The 20,941-nt window shown below is 39.9% G+C and overlaps 1 protein-coding gene and 1 long non-coding RNA gene across 10 annotated transcripts in view; one reads left to right on the top strand and one right to left on the bottom strand.

The window, feature by feature from the left end:
* The window catches only part of LOC140624842 (uncharacterized), a 29,462-nt gene extending 12,560 nt beyond the window's left edge, over positions 1–16,902 (top strand). For 7 of the 8 annotated variants that reach the window (XR_012024277.1, XR_012024280.1, XR_012024276.1 and 4 more), the window contains 4 exons: positions 2,241–2,337; positions 6,315–6,412; positions 7,722–7,827; positions 14,492–16,902. This is a non-coding gene — a long non-coding RNA (uncharacterized lncRNA). The remainder of the gene's footprint in view (positions 1–2,240; positions 2,338–6,314; positions 6,413–7,721; positions 7,828–14,491) is intronic. The other variant, XR_012024278.1, reaches the window with a different exon arrangement.
* HGD (homogentisate 1,2-dioxygenase) overlaps positions 1–20,941 on the bottom strand; it is a 41,791-nt gene that overhangs the window by 18,370 nt on the left and 2,480 nt on the right. The window contains exons 1-5 of one of the 2 annotated variants that reach the window (XM_072811756.1): positions 18,486–18,566; positions 18,053–18,124; positions 17,131–17,219; positions 13,352–13,457; positions 541–600 (exon numbers count right to left, since the gene is read on the bottom strand). In XM_072811756.1, the coding sequence (XP_072667857.1) occupies positions 541–600; positions 13,352–13,457; positions 17,131–17,219; positions 18,053–18,124; positions 18,486–18,551 (393 nt within the window). In that variant the 5' untranslated portion in view covers positions 18,552–18,566. Of the gene's footprint in view, positions 1–540; positions 601–13,351; positions 13,458–17,130; positions 17,220–18,052; positions 18,125–18,485; positions 18,567–20,941 lie in introns of those variants that run through there. The other variant, XM_072811757.1, reaches the window with a different exon arrangement.

Genomic DNA, 20,941 nt, shown 5'->3' with positions numbered 1-20,941 from the left:
GTCCATGGAGAGGGAAACAAATTAAAAGTGACTCTTAGCTATAGAGAACAAATTGAGGGCTGATGGAGGGAGGCGGGCAAGGGATGGGCTGGACGAGTGATGGGTGTTAAAGAGGGCATTTGTGTTGAACACTGGGCTGTATGCAAGTAATGAGTCACCGAACTCTACTCCAGAAACCAATATTGTATTGTATGGTGACTAAAAAAATTAAAAAAAAAAAAGGAGTCCAGGGGAAAAAAGGATAAGGACCCCTGTTCTAGCCAAAAACAAAGATACCTGAGGTAGGCAAATGCTCAATTTCCATTGGCCAGTCAGAGATGTTGTAAATAGCTCACCAGTGCCCTTTGGTGTCAGGGGCCATTTGTTGCCTGGAAGTAAGACATCCCTTGGCCAGCCCTGGAAGCAGAGGCAGGTGGTGCTGTCTCTGCTGCCGGCCTCTAAGTCTGCTTCTGCTTGGCATTCAGCCAGCAAATGGCTGAATCACTCACTCACTGGGGGAGAAAGGAGAGCAGAAGGAAGGTGTGGATGGTATTGACTTACACTCACAAAGTCCACTTTCTTCTGAGATGCTTTTGGAATTTCAAATGGTTTCCATCGAAGCTAGAAAAAAAATTACATATAACAGGAAAATGTTTTTAGAAGGAGAAACCATCGGCTTTCTAAATAAATAGCACTGATTACACAGAAAAAGGATAGCTGTTCTTCTGTGTGGCTCCAACTCCTTGTAATTTTGTTATTTTAAAATTAATAACTACCCATTATTTCCTAAAGGATCTCAGTTGGGTTCTGTGTGTGTATTTGCGTGTGTGTGTGTTTAATCTATCATCTTATCTATCTATCTATCTATCTATCTATCTATCTATCTATCTATCATCTATCTATATTGTTTTCATTCCTTAGCACTTTTAAATTAAAAAAGTGAAAAAAAGATCATTGCTTCTTATTTCAGAAGCTGTTTGTTTCTTTTAACATTTCGCTCAGGCACATCAGTGAGTTTTGACTGATGCTGCTTTTTATGCTATTTATAATCGGCTCCCTTTCCTGGCATGCCAGCCTCTCTGTGTGGGCTCCTGACACTGCAGGGGAAGGTTCTACTTCTACTTCCAGCCTTGGGAGTTTTGAATTATTTCTTTAAGAGGAAAAAAAAAAGCACCCAACTGAGGTTGGATTTAGTAAATGCAGTACCAGGTTCAATTTTTTAACCAAACCCCACGTTTGTCCCCAGGCTGCCTGACAATTCAGTTTAAATCACAACAATCTTTAATTTAATAAGAAATGATCTAAGGAAGTGGGAAGAAAAAACAGCAGGTCTGGGACCTACTAGAAGTAAGGTCCCAGCACTTATTAATCAACTTGGCAGCAGGCCTGACCCAGCCAGGCTGGCAGCAGATAAACTGAGCAGCCTGAGGACATCTCACAGAGTGGCCTGTGCCCCAACAGCTGGCTCCACTGGCTGCGGCGCCTGCTCAATGCAGGCAAGGCAGGGCCTCTGATAGGTCATGGGGCTCATTTTGTATTTCAGAAAGGCAGCCAAGAGAGAGTGGAAGCAGTAAGTGGGAAAGATGGCACTGGGGTTATTATTCTGCTTCCTTGACATACACAGTCAGGTGGCAGTATTTATTTTTTAAAAGCGAAGTTGGATTATCTCATCCTGGTACTACATAAAAAGGTTGTAAAATGTTGATTTGAAAAATGTTGCTGAAATCTTGCCTCAGAAAAAAAGAAAGTGTTTAGGGTTGCCTGGGTGGCTCAGTTGGTTAAGCATCTGAGTCTTGATCTCAGAGTCACGAGTTCAAGCCCTGGAAAAAAAAAGAAAGAAGGGAAAAAAAAAAGAAGAAGGAAAAGGTTTAGAACTAATTTCATTAAAGATGATATTTCCTGGGAGGAAGAGGAACCTGAGAGCAAGGATCTAGGAAAGGTTTCTCAACCTTGGCACTATTGACATTTTGCATTGGATAATTCCTCATTGTGGGAGGCTGTTCTGTGCACTGTAGGATGTTTAGCAGCATCCCTGACCACTAGTCATTAGATGCCAGTAGCACTCCCCCAAGTTGTAACAACCAAAAATGTCTCCAGACATTGTCATATGTCTTCTGGAGGACAAACTTCCCCTGGTTGAAAACCACTGATCTAGGAGGATAGTTCCCTGACATCAGGAAGGGCCATGGCTAAGTACTGCTAGCTTTATGAGAGCAAGTTCTAGTCTACTATTAATCACTACATGTTGCTTCTCTCTACAGTAGCAGCACACAGAGTTTGTATACCTAGGAAGACTGGAAGACTAGGCTACCTGGCGTCTTGGTCCCAAGAAGAGTCATCATTCCAGATTTCCCAATGGTAGGAATTTAAGCATCAGGTCAATTGTTGCCTGGGCAACCTTTTAGACCTATCCAGAGGTTCTGAACTGATTACCCATGACAGTTGCCCAGAAGAACTTTAAGACCCAAGACTAAATTAACTCAGAATCTGTTCAGTATTTTATAAAAACTTTATTTTATAAAAGTTCTACTAATGGAGCAGCTACAGTTTAAGAATCACCACACCCAGCCAGATTCTGTGATTCTTATTTGCTGAACCAAGCATCATGTTTAGAAAAGTCCTCTCAATCAACCTATCAACAAATTAATTAGTCAACTAAATTGTGGTATCTTTGGCCAAATGTGGCAGTGACTTGCTAGCTACCAAATAGCAAGGATATTTAAATAATACAAGTGTAAAGATTTACAAACCCAAGAAAAAGGAGAGCAAGAAAGGAGAAGGAGCATATGAGTGGCTCAGTTGGTTAAATATCTCTTGGTTTCCACTCAGGTCATGATCTCAGGATCATAAGATCAACTCCTGCTGGGCCTCTGCACTCAGCAGGGAGTCTGCTTCCCCTCTCCCTCTCCCTCTGCCCCTCCCCATGCACACACACACACACACACTCTCTCTCTCTCTCTCAAATCTCTTTTATTAAGAAAAAGAAGGAAAGAAAAAAGAAAAGAAGGAAGGAAGGAAGGAAGGAAGGAAGGAAGGAAGGAAGGAAGGAAGGAAGGAAGGAAGAAATTCCAGTAATAGGAGGAGCACTACCTATTTGTTGCATTGAGACAATATGTTTGTAGATCTTTCTGAAATTGAAATACCTGTCGTCGGTAGAAATAAAGTCCTGACCCTCAAAGAAGAGGTTTGTCTCTGTGAGTGGGAAAAACTAAATAAGAGAGGCTAAGAGGTTGGTTTGATTGTTTTTGCTGGTCAGTTTTTCAATCTTCTATAGCATATCAGGGGTGTCAAGTGGACAGGCACCTACATGATGATGTAGGGAGCATGCTTTCAATAGGGCCCACACACTAGATGAGGCAGTAGTCCTGAAGAACCTTTTTCTAATGCAAAAATAATAGCCTTCAGATGATGGAGATAGTATAGAGAAGTAATTTATCTGCTGGGTCTGATAGCAGCAGATTGTACAGAATCTATATTCAGTGTATTATGAAGGATAATAAAAACCGAAGCTGGTTCTGATAAATCCAGTACCCACAAGAAGAAGCCAACTTTTGCTCTTCAGGCAAGAGATTTGTGTCAGGAGCTTCGGTGTGATATGTTATTGAATGTGAGGAGGGAGATTTGGGGAGATGAAACAGGAAGAACCCATGAAGTGGAGGGTAGAAACATCTTCTGCTAAAGCCAGATGTTCAGCTTAATTGCATGCTGTGGAGCAGTAACCCTCTGATCCAAGGCCAGCCTAAGGGGGCTGTGCATTGGGCTGAGCCAGGAAGGAGATCTGGGTCTTGCTACTGTCTCTGTTTCCATTTATTCTATGACCTCAGGCAAATCAAGTAATTTTCTCTCTTTGGATTGTATTTTTCTCTTACATGTAACAATGGGATACTGAAGGAAACTATAATTTCAGAATTCTCTTTGGAGAAGAGCTTCTGAAAGTGATAAATGATGCTTGTTAGTTGATTTAGTCATATAACTTTTTTAAGTTTTTAAAATTCATACTCTATATTATTGCTAAATAACCCTCCGAACAATTTAATTATTAAACATTTCAAAATCAATGAAATCAATTGTAGTGCTCAATGCAATGTCTTGACTTTAGAGGATATTAATAAATTTCTGTGGAATGATTGAATGAAGAATAAATACAAGGCACTAAGAACATTGCTAATATCTCAAAGAATAAGACTAACATAAATGTGTGAGATTATTTGTGATCTAGTGACATTCAGGCAATAGTAAATTGGGAAATGTTTATTTAAAAAATATTTTATTTATTTATTTGAGAGAGAGACAGAACAAGTAGGGGGAGAGGGAGAGGGAGAGTCAGAAGCAGACTCCCCACTCAGCAAATAACTCTACCCAGGCCTCAATCCCAGGACCTAGGGATCATGATCTGAGCCGAAGGCAAATGTTTAAGTGACTAAGCCACCCAGGTGCCCACAGTGTTTCTAAAAGTCCAAAGATTTTTTTCTAGGATGTAAGTCAATTCTTTATGTATGTGCAGAACTCTCAGTTCTTCTATATCCTGATTTTTCTGCCTAGTTGTTTTATCAACTGTTGAGAGACAGATGTTGAAGTTTCTAAATGTAATTGTGGATTTATATATTTCTCCTTCCAGTTCTAACATTGCTTCACATACTTTTGCAGCTGTATCCTACAAATTCTACTGGAAAATAAACTTTTACTTACTAGAAATGAAGTAGTTAGAAATAATTTGAAAAGCATCTTCAAGGGAATCCAAAGTTAGAATTAAAGTTTTTTTAAGGTTACCAAAGGAGAAAAACAGAGAATCAGTGGCAACATTTAATGGTCAAGATTGAAAATGCATGTTCAGGAATGAAGAGGAAATTAGAAAATTGGCCTCAGTATTTCCAGAGTCAGAAGACTGGGAGTTGGGCTGGATGATCTGAGTATCCATTTCAACACTATTATTCTTTGATTTACTGAAATTCCCTCCAAAATTGCCCTGGATTCAACTAGAATGAGTTGGCTGAGTTAGATACTCTCAACAACAATGACTGTCTAGAGGTATACATACCATTAGAGGCTGATACCATCTATCTAAGAATTTGGAAGTAACTTATAGATACAGAATAATCACAATTTGTAAGCAACTATAAGCAGTAGCTATGGCTAGGAGAGGCCTAGGGTAAACCCACTACAGTGAGTTTTAGTACAGACTTGGGAAGGTATGTGTATACGTGTGTGTGTGAATAAAATAAAACAGTGGTTCGTTGAATTCTTCAGCAAATCTAGTAATTTAAGAGAAAAGTCAACATGAGTTATATGGAGATAAATCAGGCTTTGAGTGATTCTCTTCATTTCTCTCTCACTGGAGTTCTTCGAGGTAATAAGCAAGAGCACAGGTAAGGAGGATGCAAGTCACTATACTTCAAGCTTTCAAAAGTCTTTCATGAAAAGAAAACAGATGAACATATGGGAAGAGGGACTGGAGAGAGGAAAACAAAGCATAAGAGACTCTTAATGATAGAGAACAAACTGAGGGTTGGTGGAGGGAGGTGGATGGGGAATGGGCTAGATGGGTGATGGGTATTAATGAGGACACTTATGATGAGCACTGGGTGTTGTATGTAAGTGATGAATCACTGCACTCTACTTCAAAAGCAAATATTGCATTGTATATTAACTAACTAAATTTTAACTTTAAAAAAGTCTTTCATGAAGCTATAAAAAAGATAACCCTTCATGGGATTTAAATGACATTTTTTCATTAATAGAAACCTGGATTCCCATTTGACCTTGCCGTTAAGTGTAAAACTAGGAGCACTACAACCATGACTCAGCATCTAGCATACAGCATGGAACTCAATCACTCCATAAATATTTGTTGGATGACATTGAATTCTCATGACAACCTTCTGCGATGCCTATGATTATCATCTCTATTTTAGAAGTGAAAGAACTGATGATGGTTTAGAGAAGTTTTCTCTACTAAGAACAGATACCAAGATTCTCCCAGTCTCTCTTAGTAACCTACAGCCTGAGCCCTTATATCTCAGCCTATCCTGATCTCCTTCCCAAATTATTCATGATCCGTATGGCTTCTAAACCCAGGTTTTCCTTCCTGTTAATGGTCTTATACTTGGTCTCACCCTTATCTACTACACATTTATTTACTACTACTACTACTACTACTATTACTACTACTACTACTTCTACTATATACTACTACTACTCAGTGCTAAGTTGCCCTGGCCCAGTCTGACTCCTGGGATCCAACCCTTGCTAAAGTCATTTGCTATCAGCATTTTTGTTCAAGCCTCTTATATTAATCCATTCAAATGAATGAATTCAAAACTCCGGTTTTATGCTAGGTGCTGGAGGTAAAATATGACAGTCTCTGACCTCAGGGAATCTATTTCAGAAGACCCTGGAAGTGTGGGCACTTTCCGATAGGAAAACAAGGAAATAGGTAAGTAGAAATGACTTTGGAAGAGAAATGTTCTTGCAGGAATAAGTCCTGGCATAGGGGGATATTTAACATTCGTATACATGGAAAATAAGAAATACACACAATGAAATATTCTGGTTTTCAGAAAGTCCAACATCTTTCCAAGGCGTGAAATGAAGTTGATAAAGATTTACTGTAAAAAGAGCCAGCAAGCTATCCAAAAGGGCTCAACACGCACTCTAATATTTTTGGCAAACAACAGATTAGGATAATGCAATCTGTTTATAGGATGACTGGATCTGAGCTATCAGGGAGTTAATTCAACAAATACTTGTGGTTCTACTATTTGGAAGAACACATGTGCTGAACACAGCAGGTCATATGAAGATAATGGAGACATGGATTCAATTCTCAAATACCCTGAGAAATATAGATAGGGCTCAAGGAAGAAAGTGGTATTTAAGATGAGTCTTAAATTATGGGTGGGATTTGGATGGGTGACCACTTGTGAGGGAAAAAGAGAAAATTCCAGGTAGATGAAAGAGCATAAAGTGCTAAGGCAGGAATACTTAGGGTATTGCCCTGAAATGATAAAAATTCCAGTATGGCGATGAGTAGGGCACATGGAAGTGAGGAGAGGGTTTGGAAGACATGATAATAAATTAGGGCTCTTGATTGCCTATCTTGGGAGCCTGCACAGGAAGAAGATTTATGATTGTACACTTGATCTTAGCCAAAAGGCCGAGAAGCAATGGACTTAGGATTGTAAAAATGAAAACACTCTAAATATCTGACAATAGAGGAATTATCTTATAAACATATATTGGATTATAATGCTGCATTAAAAGTTACCTATACTCAAGGAATTTCCTATACATGGGAAAAGGCACAAAATATGTTTAAATAAAAAAAAAAAACCCACAATGTAAAGCTATTACAGCATGATTTTCAATAAGTATAAATGTAACTGATTTTGTTTTTAATTGAAGCATAGTTGACACACAATGTTACACTAGTTTCAGGTGTACAACTTAGTGATTTGACAAGCCTGTACATTATTCTATGCCCACCACAAGTATAGCTACCATCTGTCACCATAAAATGCTATCATTAACTATATTCCCCATGCTGTGCCTTTTTTCCCCATGACTTACCCATTCCATAACTGGGAGCCTGTACCTCCCCTTCTTTTCCCATTTTGCCCATGTCCCCACTCCCTTCCCCTCTGCCAACCATCAGTTAGTTCCCTGTATTTGTGGATCTGTTTCTGCTTTTTTGTTTGTTTGTATAACTAATGTCTAAAACAACATTAATATATGATTATTCACAGCCCTTCTTCAAATTTCCCTGCTCCTTTGGAAAATTCTGATTTGCCTATCCATACTCCTCTCAAGCTTGTGAACTCCAGCCTCACCATGTAGATCCATGTTTCATGTGTAAGTCTCCTAGGAAAGGGGATGGTGACCTACACTGTACACTCATTCTCTAGGGGCAGAAAAGAGGAGGAGGGGGCATACTGTGATCCAGAGGCAGGGCTGAGGAGCTTGGGGAAGATGAGCTGTGTGGGTGTGAGAGGACTGAAATCTAGGGGAACTGAGGAGTTTACCAAGTGGTCAATTAAGAATTGAGTATTCTTTAATGTTCTCTAGAGAAGCAAATGAAGATTGGAATTAGTTTCAATTACTTTTGGTTTCTGGCTGCATGGGACTCCAGATCTTATTTATTTACATATATGTACAAATAATTTAAGACTGGAAAGAAAGAAACTAAAACATTAGAAGTGGTTAGCTTTGCAGTGGGATTATTGGGCATTGGCACTTTTATGTAAGTTTTGAATAAAAACATGTATTAATGATGGGGAGTGCATTATTGCTTAAAGAAGACAAGTTTCAATAGGGTGTCCTGGGCAGGCTGAACTGTTAAAGGGTTAAGGGATGAGTAGGGGTGATAAAATGGGTCTAGATTTCTTTCTCAAGAAATCTGGTGTGAATAGGAGAGACATGATCAAAAGCTTAAGGAAGTGGGAAACTCAGGATATTTTTGGAGAGAGGGGCTTTTAGGGATTTTGGAACTGAATAGTTTGACAAATTAGACAGCAAATCCCCTAGGAGGGGGTATTTTTTGGAAGCATTTTTGGTAGTTTGCATGTCCTGGAAGTAAAGGGAATTTTATGGTTTGGTCTTTAATTAGAAGTAAGGTGTTTATCACTTCGTCCAAATAACACTGGGTGAGAACTAAGAGGTAATTCCCTCAGCTGAGGCTTACTGGCTCAGAGTCTGACTTTCCAAAAGTTGAAAGGTTAGAGATGTAGTAATAAGAAAGATACACTTTAAAGGATTCTGTTCTTGGGATCCCTGGGTGGCTCAGCGGTTTAGTGCCTGCCTCTGGCCCAGGGCGTGATCCTGGAGTCCCGGGATCGAGTCCCACATCAGGCTCCCTGCATGGAGCCTGCTTCTCCTTCTGCCTGTGTCTCTGCTTCTCTCTCTCTCTCTCTATATATATATATATATCTCATGAATAAATAAAAATCTTTAAAAAATAAAAAAAAGGATTCTGTTCTTTAAAGACGAATGCTGATTCAGGAATGCTAATTGAAATCTGCAAAATCACAGGTAAATTGGATGCAGATTTATTTGTTAAATTCTGTGATTCCAGAAGTTAGAGGAAAGGTATATGATGAACAAAAATAAGTATCTTTCTTATGTGAAATACTATTGGAATGAACTTGTTATGTCCACAGGCTGAATCTAAATATGCTCAAAAAGAGCATTAATTCTTAGACAATTGATTAAATATACACTAGGAGGAAATAAAGGTTTTGGGAACATTGTTCTCAATCTTCCCGGGAAAGTATCAAAGATGACAGTGATGATAGCATATCCCATGATACTATCTTGGAGGAAACATTAGATAATTCTCAAGTCTTAAAATTCCCAGAGATGACTAATGTGGGGAGCTGGTGAAGCTGATGAATTATTTATTTTGGTCTGTGACAGGTGAAGACATACCTACAGTACAGGCTTCAACAGAGAAGGACTGTCAGATGGGTACCTAAATATAATTTTCTGAGACTTTCTTGATGACAGTCTAGTGTCCATATTTGGAAGAGGTTGTGAGAAGGGAGAAGTGATGAATGCAGATTGCTGTGGTTATTAATGAAGCATAAAATTGGAAAGAGATATTAACTTGTCAAGAAGGTGTAAATGAAAAGACAAAAGAATAGAGGTAACACGAACAGCCAGGATGTGTGTCTTGGGGCAAAGGAGGCAGGATGGCAGGGGATGTAAGTCACAGAACAAGAGGATGAGAAACCACTACCTTATCAGAGCTGTTGCTCACAGAGGCACTGTTCTGGAGCACAGCTGTTCCAATGCGTGTGAACCAAGGTCATAAATGGAAAAAAGGGAGACACTAGAGAAGAAATTCATTTGGTGGCCATCATATTGAATGTGTTTGAAGGAATTCAAAACAGAAGAAAGGTAACAAGTTCAAGGAGGAGTGCAAAGGAAGGCTAGAATGGGAAAACACAGGGAAGCAGAGAAAAAAATGTGTATTGAGTATCTACTAGAAAGCAGGCAGAAACTTGATGCAGCTCTTTTGATGCCTCTACATTAACACAGGCTTTTTAATGCAGTTGCCTCAGACTTGCCTCTCAAAATGTATGTTAACTAGTTATGAAGCAATACGCAAAATGGTATGCAAAAATGGTACACTTGACTCTCACCTATGATGAGAGATTTCCATTTTCTCCTGTTAATTTCTACATCATTTGAGTTTTTATAATTATGTATTACTTTAAATAAGACAAAACCAGAAAAATTCTGTTGGAGTGAGGTTAGCTTCCATGGATAAGCCACCTGTACTACAAAATAAACACTATAAAGGGGCTATATTCTTGTTAAATAAATGTATCAATAGTCCTAGAAATAATAATAATATATAATAATAATAATAATAATAATAATAATAATAATGTAATAAAAGGATATTACTGAGCATGTTACATATCCTACTCACAGTAGACTCACATCACACCATATTTTCCTTAAAGGTTAGACTTAAAACCTAACCCCCAGACCAAATAAATTCTATAAAATAAGCATGTTGACCACACATCCATAAACATATCTATGAAGATATATTAAGGTTATAGAAGCTTCGAGGACTGGTGTGGATGATATGAGCAGGCAGGGGTACTGAAACTTCCCACTCTGCCTTATTTACCACTAGTTATTTAATAGTTGTTGTAAAGGCTCCATGATTTGAATTCCTGAACATTTGCTTATGACCCTTCCCTATAATCCTTCATTTGGTCTAGTTCAATTTAGCATAGTCAGTTCTCAAATTCAGTGTACATAAGAATTACTATATAGGATGGCATATGCAAAACCATGTATCCTATAATTTGCAGGTGATTCAAGGGATTTTTCAGAGATAATTTTGTTTGTACTTAATTTTTGTCTTACTTGCTGATTGGATTGTAGAACCACCCTATTCCTTTGTATAATTTGAGATTTGGCTCCACTTGAGAGAACTATCAGAAACTTAATAGGATGTATTCCCTTATGCTGCCTTAAGAAAAGAATAGAGAAACTTCTTGTGGCTCAAATACCCTCTCAACCTTCCAAAACTAGTGTATATTAAATGCTTAATTTATTTAGCCTGACTAGGAATCCTATCAAAGTACAGGTAGATGATAGAGACCTACCTAACAGAAGATAGAGTCCTATTATTAAGCAGTCTGGTCTATTTATTGGTCAAAAACAAACAAGCACAACCATGGTAACTCTAAGAGAGAAATTAGTGAATTTGAGATGTAACCCATTGAGAAATCCAGCGGATTCCCGGAGAATGAGCAGTGACTTTGGCTAGAATGATTTATGGCCCTTTATGAGCTGAATGGGCAACTAGATGGTTAAATGAGGATGGTCTGCCAGATGCATTCTTAACCTGAAGGTGGGAGAGAAAGTGGTCAGATGGGACTGGATTAGGAGGCCGGGTGAGACCCAAGGACCAGATGAAGATAAGGTCCCCAGGTTGGTTGTGCAAACTGTGTTCTGCACAAAAGTCTTGACTGGAGGAAGGGGAAACAGGCAGGAGTGGAAAGCCTGGCTTTGGGTCTTGGTAGAAGATGGTCCCTGCAGGGTTGGGGGCTGGAGCAGAGACTAACCTTTTCCTTTATGCTGAGAGGTAAAAATAGAGCAGTGGTGAACAGGGAGGATTAGACAACATATCTTGGTTTTGAAATGGCTGTGAGATGGCTACATTTTGAGTTGTTAACTCACATTTTTGTTTTTCACTCTGAATGTCTCCTATCTGTCCTTGTTGGAGAGGAATAAGTTGCATTTAAACAGGTACTCAGTTCCCTGAGATTTCCATAATTAGGAAGAGATGAAGCAGATCAGGAAACCAAAAGTGACTATGATTATTCTGGCTTTTGTTCTACAAAAAAGTCTAAGTATTTAGGGGAAGGGGATTTGTAGGTATAGACATAATGTCTTGGTAAACCAAAGGGAGGCATCAGATTTCCTTGAGCTGTGGGAAGGAGAGAATAAGAGGGGGTGGGGAGGGGAGAAATGATCTGGCTGATGGATCTGTGTGGACTTTGAATACAAAGGAGACTTTTTTTTAAAAAGATTTTATTTATTTATTCATGAGAGACACACAGAGAGAGGGGCAGAGACACAGGCAGAGGGAGAAGCAGGCTCCATGCAGGGAAGCCGATGAGGGACTCGATCCCGGGACTTCAGGATCATGCCCTGGGCCAAAGGCAGATACTCAACCACTGAGCAACCCAGGCATCCCTACAAAGGAGACTCTTGAACCTGTACTTGGCAACTCTTAGAAGGAGGGAATAGTTGTGTGGCATATCCAGGACAAGAGAACCAGAAGTGGACTTGTAGATGATTCCATGCCCAAGCCTCTGCATGATAGCAGCAGAACAGTGGACATCTCAACATTATCCAGTGAGGGAGGACCAACCAGAAAGGCCCAACCTCTACTTCTACTTTGGCATTGTTTAAAACCAGTGATTCCCAGGGAAGGCTGAAATGAAGTTGTATATTTGACAGATAGTGACCTCAAAAAAAAAAAAAAAAAATATATATATATATATATATATAAAGTGACAGAACAAGGGCAAATGGGTAGCTCAGTCAGTTGAGCATCTGCCTTGGACTCAGGTCATGATTCCACAGTCCTGGGATCCAGCCCTGCCTCTGGCTTCCTGCTTAGCGGGGAGTCTGCTTCTCTCTCTCTCTCCCTGTGTCTGTGTCCCTCTCCCTGCTTGTGCCTTCTCTCTGTCTTTCAAATAAATAAATAAATAACATCTTTAAAAAACATAAAATGAAAACACAAATTTACCTGAATATGAGATTTGAGATTTTATACTTGATTTTATAATGCTGCCTTTAAGTGAATATATCAAAATGGTTGTATCAGAGTCATGAATTTTGCCTCCTGTGTGCCAGGCACTGTGTGAAGCATGGTCACACCTGTTCTCTCATGTAATCTTCACAACATCACTGCATGGCAGATGTTGTGATCACCCCAGTTTACACTGGGGCTCAAAGACCCAGAGGCTAAGTAAAGGAGCAGGGATACAAACTCAGGTCTGCTTAACTTCCTGCATTATATACCTGTTATCAGTGGCATGTACCTAAGTTTAGAGACAAAAGGAATATACTGGAATTTTTCGAAGGTAAAACACAAAAACAGAGCTCAGTCCACTATAGTATTGGGTCTCATTACTGAAAGCGGAGTATATAAACACACACACACACTCACACATACGCACAATCAATTCCAAAATTCCCACCCAAGTATGAGCAAAAAACCAGACATATATTAGCATTTATTTTTTTTTAAATATCTAATTTCTCAAAGACCCAGGTTTGCCTTAAATATTTATATTCAAGGCTTTGGGTGCATGGTATGTTCCAATTCACAGGATCAGTTTACCTGGTTAGGGTCAGGATCAACTTCATCCCAGTTGTGAGTGACATGGCCTTGGTCAATGGATTCAAAGGGCTTGTGACAAACTGAAGGTAGAATTCTATACAGCCAACTGGGGGAAAACAAGGACAAGTAAGCTTTGTTTTGGGTGATATTATGAGAGATACACAGACTGGCTCAGGAAGTACCATCAGGAAGATGCTCAAGTCAACAACGATCTGTGGGCTTTAATGTGAGCAACAATGACACAGCATCACTTCCTAATAGCCACTGCTGCCCATAGCTCTGGCCTCTTCCCACCTTTCCACTCTACCCATCACTCTTCAAATTGAGGCTCTGGCTCTTGGTGGTTCCCATTCTGACAAAAAAATGAAGAATTGTTTTTCCCAAAGACAATTATAAAGGAAGGGGAAGTACCTTGAAGGATATCTGTACAGGAAAATCCATAGAAAAACATTAGTGTATATACGTCATTGGATACTAATTTTTGCTTTGGAAGGTGAGGACAACGACTCCTTACGTAGATTGAAAGAATATGGGTAGTTTTTTGAAATGTAATTTAAAAAAAATATAAAAGTAATACACGCTGGTGGTAGAAATAATTTAAGTAATTCAAAAGTCCCTAAGGGTAAATGGCTTCTCCAATTTCTCTTCCAGTTTCTTCAGGGCCAATTATTAGAAACATCAGAGCTTAACCATATTCTTGTATATTCTCTCAGATGTCACCAGTGCATGTATAAACAGAATTGCCAAATCACAGTACCAGTTTATTCTCACAACAATATTGTGTGAGAGTGCCTAATGGCTCACATCTTCACATATATGGGGTATTATTAAAAATAATTTTGGCTTTAGAGGTAAAAAGTAATATCTCATTTTTATTCTGTATTTCCTTCATTATGAGTAAGGTCGAGGAGCCGTATGTTTATTGGTCCTTTGTAATTTTTCTGTGAATTACTTGTACAGTTCCTTTACTATTTTTCTATTGGGTTATTTATCTTTTTTGATATTAATTTATAAGAGGTTTAGGAAATTAACACTCTGTACTCCAAAATTGTAAGACGATCTGTCCATATAGTCTTATAGTTAAGTATATTTGTAACTTGTTTTTTTTTTCTCCTTCCTTCCTTCCTTTCTTCCTTCAAGTTTTATTATCTGTATATGGCAAGGCCTAAGCCAGAGATTTCCCTGCCAGGACCCAGACCTCAGGCTTCAGGAAGAGAAGAAGACTCTGATGCAGGAGTCCTGAAGGACATCAAGAGAACTATCCAGAAGTTGAGAGGAACACTGAAATTTGCTAAGAGGGACTCAAGTCCTTTTAGAGGCCATTACTCTGGCAGCATATAGAATGACAAGGAGTACTACCTCTGACAATGGAAGACCAGACCTGTTTGAATAGGCTCTGGCCACTTAAGCCCCAGGACACTGTACTCCAAGGGGCAGAGTCTGTCTGGCCCCGCACTGAACCCTTTGGGAGATAAAAGAGATAGATTGTCCAGTTTCCAATTGATTCCTCCAGTTCTAAATGATGTGACCTCAGACCTTGGACTTCAGGCTATGAATAAACTAAGCCTCTGCAGCTTCCAGTAGTATATGGAGTTAAGGACATGTATGTGTACCTTAGAAGTAACTGTGTGATCCTGGGCAAGTTACAAAAATTTCCTGATCCTTGTTTCTCATCCTTATCTCCTAGGATTGTTGCAAGGATTCAGTTTATGTATCTAGAATGCCCCCCACACAGTAGGTGCTCACTTACTAGATATGAGTTGATAATCCCAGATAATCATCTGGGTTTTTATGATGGTCCAAATTTTCCAAATTCCCTATCTTGACTCTCCCCTCTCAGTACAAAGGGATCAGCTAACTAGTCTGATAAAAATTAACCCTTGGTAGGTATAATCTCTGATAGTTTTGTGAGAGCCCTCTATTCTGTGGTTTAAATGAGTGGTGACTCACTTTAAGAACTCCAGGCTTGCTCACCTATGGATGGAACTGGTTCTTTCTTTCCTTGGAATTTTGAGCATTTTCACAAAATTACTGTGGATACTTTTGGAGAGTTCTAAACAGATGGGTGAGCCATGCCTAGTGTCCCTTATTTTTTAGCTGTTTATAAACCTCCCCAGGCAGCACTACATTGCCCTGGACAGAGATTTAATTCTGATTCAAGGAATTGTGCCAGCTTCTTAATGAAATGCCAACAGCTCCTTTTCAGCCTCCTGGAACAGAGTTAAGCTCCTGCTGGCTGAAGATATCACTGAATAATGGGGGTAGGCAGCAGAATCTGGAGCCCAGGTGTCCCATTAGTGAATGGGCCATAAAGTCAAGAATATAGTCATGGAGGCTAGGTTGTCATAAATTAGAATGGACAGGAATTGTCAGTGTGCTTACCTTACCTGGACTGTTTGGGATTGCAGAAAAAGAGAGAGCAAGAGATGATTAAAGAGCAATAGAATTAACCCTAGATTTTGGCAAGTATGAGAAACTATCTTTTCTTCCCTCCATGCACATAGTTATCAAGAGAAAAGCAATATTGATATGGGCGTGGAAGCATAATACTTGCCATAGCTCACATTCAGTTCTCTGACAGCCTCCTAAGGGGTACCCTGTACTGGAGAGAGAAACTCTGCTATGGTAACAATAATGATGATTGGAAAAGTTGTTACCATGTGTCAGGCAATGTGCTAAGTACTTTATAGGCATTCTTTCCTTTAATCCTCACTACAACTATGAAATAGATACTATCATTATCTCTTTTACAAACGAGGAACCAGAAACTCTGAGAAGGTAGAAGACTTGCCCAAGGTCACACAGCTGAAGAGAGAAGGAGAGAGGATTTAAACTCAGGGGACCTTCTTCTAGAGTGGGCATAATTAGCTGCTAAAGAAAACAGCTAATCATTTGTGTGGTCCATTGTGGTGTTGTACTTGTTATCTTACTTGCTTCTCAGGAGGAGTCTGTGGCGGTAAACCCCGTCTGTCCCACTAAGCAGTACCAGATCAACTGCTCTCTCTCTCAGGTCTCCAATATTAGGAGCAGCCCTCTTTGCAGAGACCCTAGTCTGATATTCCTATAGTTCCACACTACTTGTTTAAGTCACGGCACTTACTGCCTCCCCAAATCACACATCTCTTGTGTTCAACCTATCCCATGGGAGTCAATCAAAGGAGTAAGTTCATTGACCTGGGTTGTGAGATTATAGCAAACATGGAACATGACACATGGTGCTAATGAATGTGCTGGTTTCCAGCAAAGGCAAATTCCAAAGAGTAAAATCTTATTAATTCAAACCACAAGGGGCCATAATTCATGACTGTTCAACTGCCCAAGCTTAGTTATCCAATATTTTCATGCAAAGAACCTAATACTTCGTAATACTTCTATCTTCTGAAGAAGGTATAATGAATCCTCTGTAATTTTGAGTTAACTGTTATTAAAAAAAAAAAACAAAACCAAAAAAACCCAAGTAAACCAAAATTGAAAACCCAACTGGATGACCATTAGGGGAAAGCCAGTTTATTGGGGACATTTTCTTCTGAATAAAAGTGAGAATTTGTAAATGGAGTTGGACATGTGTGCTTTCCAGACCCTGTGCAGATATTTCTTCCTTTCTTCCATTAGTCACTTCCACATCTCAGCTGGAGATGAGGCCCATCCCCTGACTATTACACAGAGCACAGCCTGAGAAAAGCAGAATCTTGGGCAGCCATGGAAGGCTGTAGGAGCCAGCACTAAGTACCAGTCATAAATCCCACAGTCTGCAGGTCAGAATTAACCTAATCCTGTACCTTCTCTTATTTGTGCTCCGTGGACAAGTGAAAGCAGATCCTGAGAGCTGTTCAGCATACAGATTGTAAGGGCAGACTTGAGGATTGTTCTGAAAAAAGGGGGGGAGGCAATAAACAACATCACTTCAATCAGAAAAGCATCCCACCTTCCCACCAAGCAATTTAGTGTGGGGAATTCTGTCCTGGATGGGGATGCTCTGGGGCACTGCACATGACCATCCCCAACCCACACATACTTTTTGTAGCACCTGTTTAGGTGATTCCCCCCCCCCCCCCACCGATTAGAAAAGCAATACATGCAGAATGTAGAGCATTTATAAAATACAACCCAGTATCTCACCATCCAGAAATAACCCAATGTGGATATACTGGGTATTTCCTTTCAATCTTATTCTCCAAAATGGGGATCCAGTGAAGGATGATGTGTGTAGTCCTATAATGATCATGACTTTTTCTTGAAAGGGGAAATATCATATTGTGAGCATTTTGCCATGCCACTAAATATTCTTTAAATTTTTTGAAAAAAAAAATTTTTGTTGCCATATTTTTGCTATTGTAACCAACACTAGTGTAAACATCTTTGTGAATACATTTTTAGGACTGGCTATTTTCTGATCACTCTCATATCTTATGCTATTCAAGGGAACTACAAGGAAGTCCTCTTAACCTTGAGCCCAGGGATCCTCCTGAAAGTTCCTATAGTTAGTCTTACTATTTCAGATAGGGTGCTTTGCCATAGGTGACCACTGTCCCACTTTAATCTTTGTATTGCCATTGTTCTATATCCTAATTATCTTCAAGATTTGTAAAACTTCTAGACAATTCCCAGGAACAATGGTGGGTGGAAGTGATTTGGCCTGAGGGCTGGTTATTTGATCCTACAATTCAGAGTGTTCTGAGCTAATATTCTAGTCATTCATACCTGTCCTTCTGGCAGGGCACCTGGGCAGCGAGGGTCCTCTGAGGCACACTCATTCCCAAATCCGGGGATGTACTGCATATGACAAAGACACAAAGGGTATCATTAACAGGATTTAAAGAGCATTTCACAACATTGATAATCTAATGAAGGTAAGAATTTCTATATGGACATGTGCTTGTGTATGATGTTCCATATGTAATATGTTTGCTGTGTTGTAGCATGTAGGCCATTCAGGAAAGGAAATATGCTCTGTGTGAATTTTAAAGACTACCAATTAATTGGGAGAAGACTGCTAGATATAGTATAGACTTTCCACCCTTATCTGTACTTGTTGATTTATGGGCTCATTCTTAATGATTCTACTCCAAGGACAGGTTCTTTAATTCTTCTTCCACCAGGGAGTTCTGGAGAAAAGAGATAACTCAGGCATCACCTCAACTCCAAATTCATAGGAACTTGCTGGGCCTGGATGGCAACCTTCCTGAACATGGAGCTCCATTCCCCTCCATACTCTGAAACAAGCAACCATAAAGAGGCATGTGGATTCAATCATAAGCAAAAGTTCTCCAAACTAATATTGCTCCAGTCAGAAACCTACGTTATCTGGTTCACCTATGGAACACTTGTGTATGTATCTGTATTTTTGTGGATACATGAAAATGAAGTTTGCAGATATGAGAGGCTTTCAAGAGAAGTGCCAAACCAGTCTGTCCACAATGGTACAATGGCATCTATCTGATTTCTCTGCTAGCGGATAAGCCCCATGGAATCTGTGACTATGGCAGTCTTGTTTACCTCTATTGCTCTGTGTCTGGTTTGCCAGAAGATACTCAATAGATTGATTTAGCCTTTCATTTAGAGCCTATCCTGAGTGTATGTATGCTGCTAGAAGTGGGATCATAACCCACTTTTCTCTAATTTAAATATAAAAAAATGTCCTTTCTTCCCATTATTGTTCCTAATGAATGCACTTAATTTTAGCCTAGGATAGTGCAAGTGCAGCCTTGCTCAGTGAGTGAAACACCACCATCTGAGCACTTGCCTTTAAGAGATATAAGAAGGATGTAAGTGGGTGGAGGGTAAGCCCTCCAGAGTTCTCAGCAGCATGGATAAGGATGAGCTAAATGCGATATGCCCGGATGTGTAAGCAATGATCAGGCCGGTAACTGCTATATTTGGAAGAAATATAAAATGTGAAATGTTATGACTTAGCAATGGAAGTGAAATTATTCTTTTTGCCTCCAGACACAATTTTTTAAAATATATTTTTGAAGATCTATGAGCACTAAAAGAAAATGAATCCTATTAAACACAGATAGGTTAACAGCAGCAGCAGCAGGCAGTTTGGACTGATTTCTTTGGGAACCAGCACTCTGGCTCTCCACTAGATAAAGTTTTCTTCTTTCTTTCTTCTCTCAGAATGGATCTCACGCTCACTGTCAGGGATTCAATCCAAGGATTGAATTTGAAATGCTGAGAAATGGTAACGACCTCAAATTATCTTCAATTCTGTGGAATGGACCTTCGGATCAATCTGTGACTGAAGTCACTGAGCGTTACAGAGCCTTCACTCTGTTCAACTGCCTCATTGTTTCTCTCTGCAAGGGAGGCAGGGAAGTTGGAGGGCTCCAACTAGACAGCAGAACCTTCTCTAGGCATGGGTGGGTTTACTTACTAACCTTCCCCATTCTTCACTGCTGCTGGTCTCAGAACAAGAACGCAGGGTTGTATGTATTTTTTGGGACAAGGGAAAGGAGACTTAGTATAGGTAGTTCTGAAGCATTTGTTTCTGACTGCTTTAAAAAATAGAAAAGAAAGTAGAAAGAACAGCTGGTGACTTGGAAGGGAGCCACCCAGCTCTGAGAGAGGTGTGAGTTCTGAGCCGGTTTCTGCATCTTAGCTGTGGTGCATTGGCTGAAGAGGAGGCGGAAAATGCTGACTCACTCTCCAGTCAGTCGGTTTTCCTAATCCTCGGAGGGAAGAATTACAGATGAGTTTATTAGAGCTTTCAAATGCCATGTCCCCTACTGCCGAAGGCATCTGACTTGAGGAAGCAGTACTCTGCAGCTGCTTTCCCAAGGTGCTGAGCTCAAGGGCAGGATCTGGACTCTGCTTATATCAGCTGTGAAAATCCAAGTGTTCAACGGCACCTGGTTCAGTGGCTATGTACAAATACACCTTATGCAAGAAGGAAAGAAAATCTAATATTAAACAAATGAATTTGTATGTTTTCTTCAGTCCAGGTTTCTGAATAGCTGGACCCAGCATAAAAATATGATTTCACTTTTTCCCCAAGAGAATAGTATGAATCTTTTCTAAATGAAAGGACAAATCATGGGGCTCCATTCAACTTCAGTGCCATCGGGGGTCTGGCAACTGCCTAGTACACAGCTTTTTAATCCTCCCCTGGATCCCGGCTTGTGCTCTGTGTGTCAGAGTAGGTTTATGACATGCTTTCTCCCGACTCTGATTGTGGGTAACACCCTGATGGGATGAGCAGATGGTGCACCTCACTGCCTTTTACTGAGCTTAAAGGAAAGAGAGAGAAGTCAGGGTAGAGATGCAACTAGAGCTACCTTGTTCCTGTGGAAAGAGTCCAGCATTTCCAATGAACTGTGTTGGGAACAGACAATAGAGATTGTTGGGAGCTTGCAGGTCATTGTGGGAGGCTGAATAAATGACCCTCAAAGATATCTCTGTCGGAAGCCCTGGGACTTGTATTACTTCATATACTCAGAGAGACCTTGCAGATGTGAGTGATGTAAGAATCTTGAGATGAGGAGTTACCCTGGATCATGTGGGTACACCCTAAATGTAATCACAAGTGTCCTTAGTTGAGGGAAGTAGAAGGAGATCTGACTACAGAAGAGGAAGAGGCAGTGTCATGAC

Source organism: Canis lupus, chromosome 35 (assembly GCF_048164855.1).
Source record: "Canis lupus baileyi chromosome 35, mCanLup2.hap1, whole genome shotgun sequence".
Taxonomy (NCBI): Eukaryota; Metazoa; Chordata; class Mammalia; order Carnivora; family Canidae; genus Canis; species Canis lupus.
The sequence above is the reverse complement of the archived record's forward strand: the minus strand, read 5'-3'. Positions and strand labels throughout refer to the sequence as shown.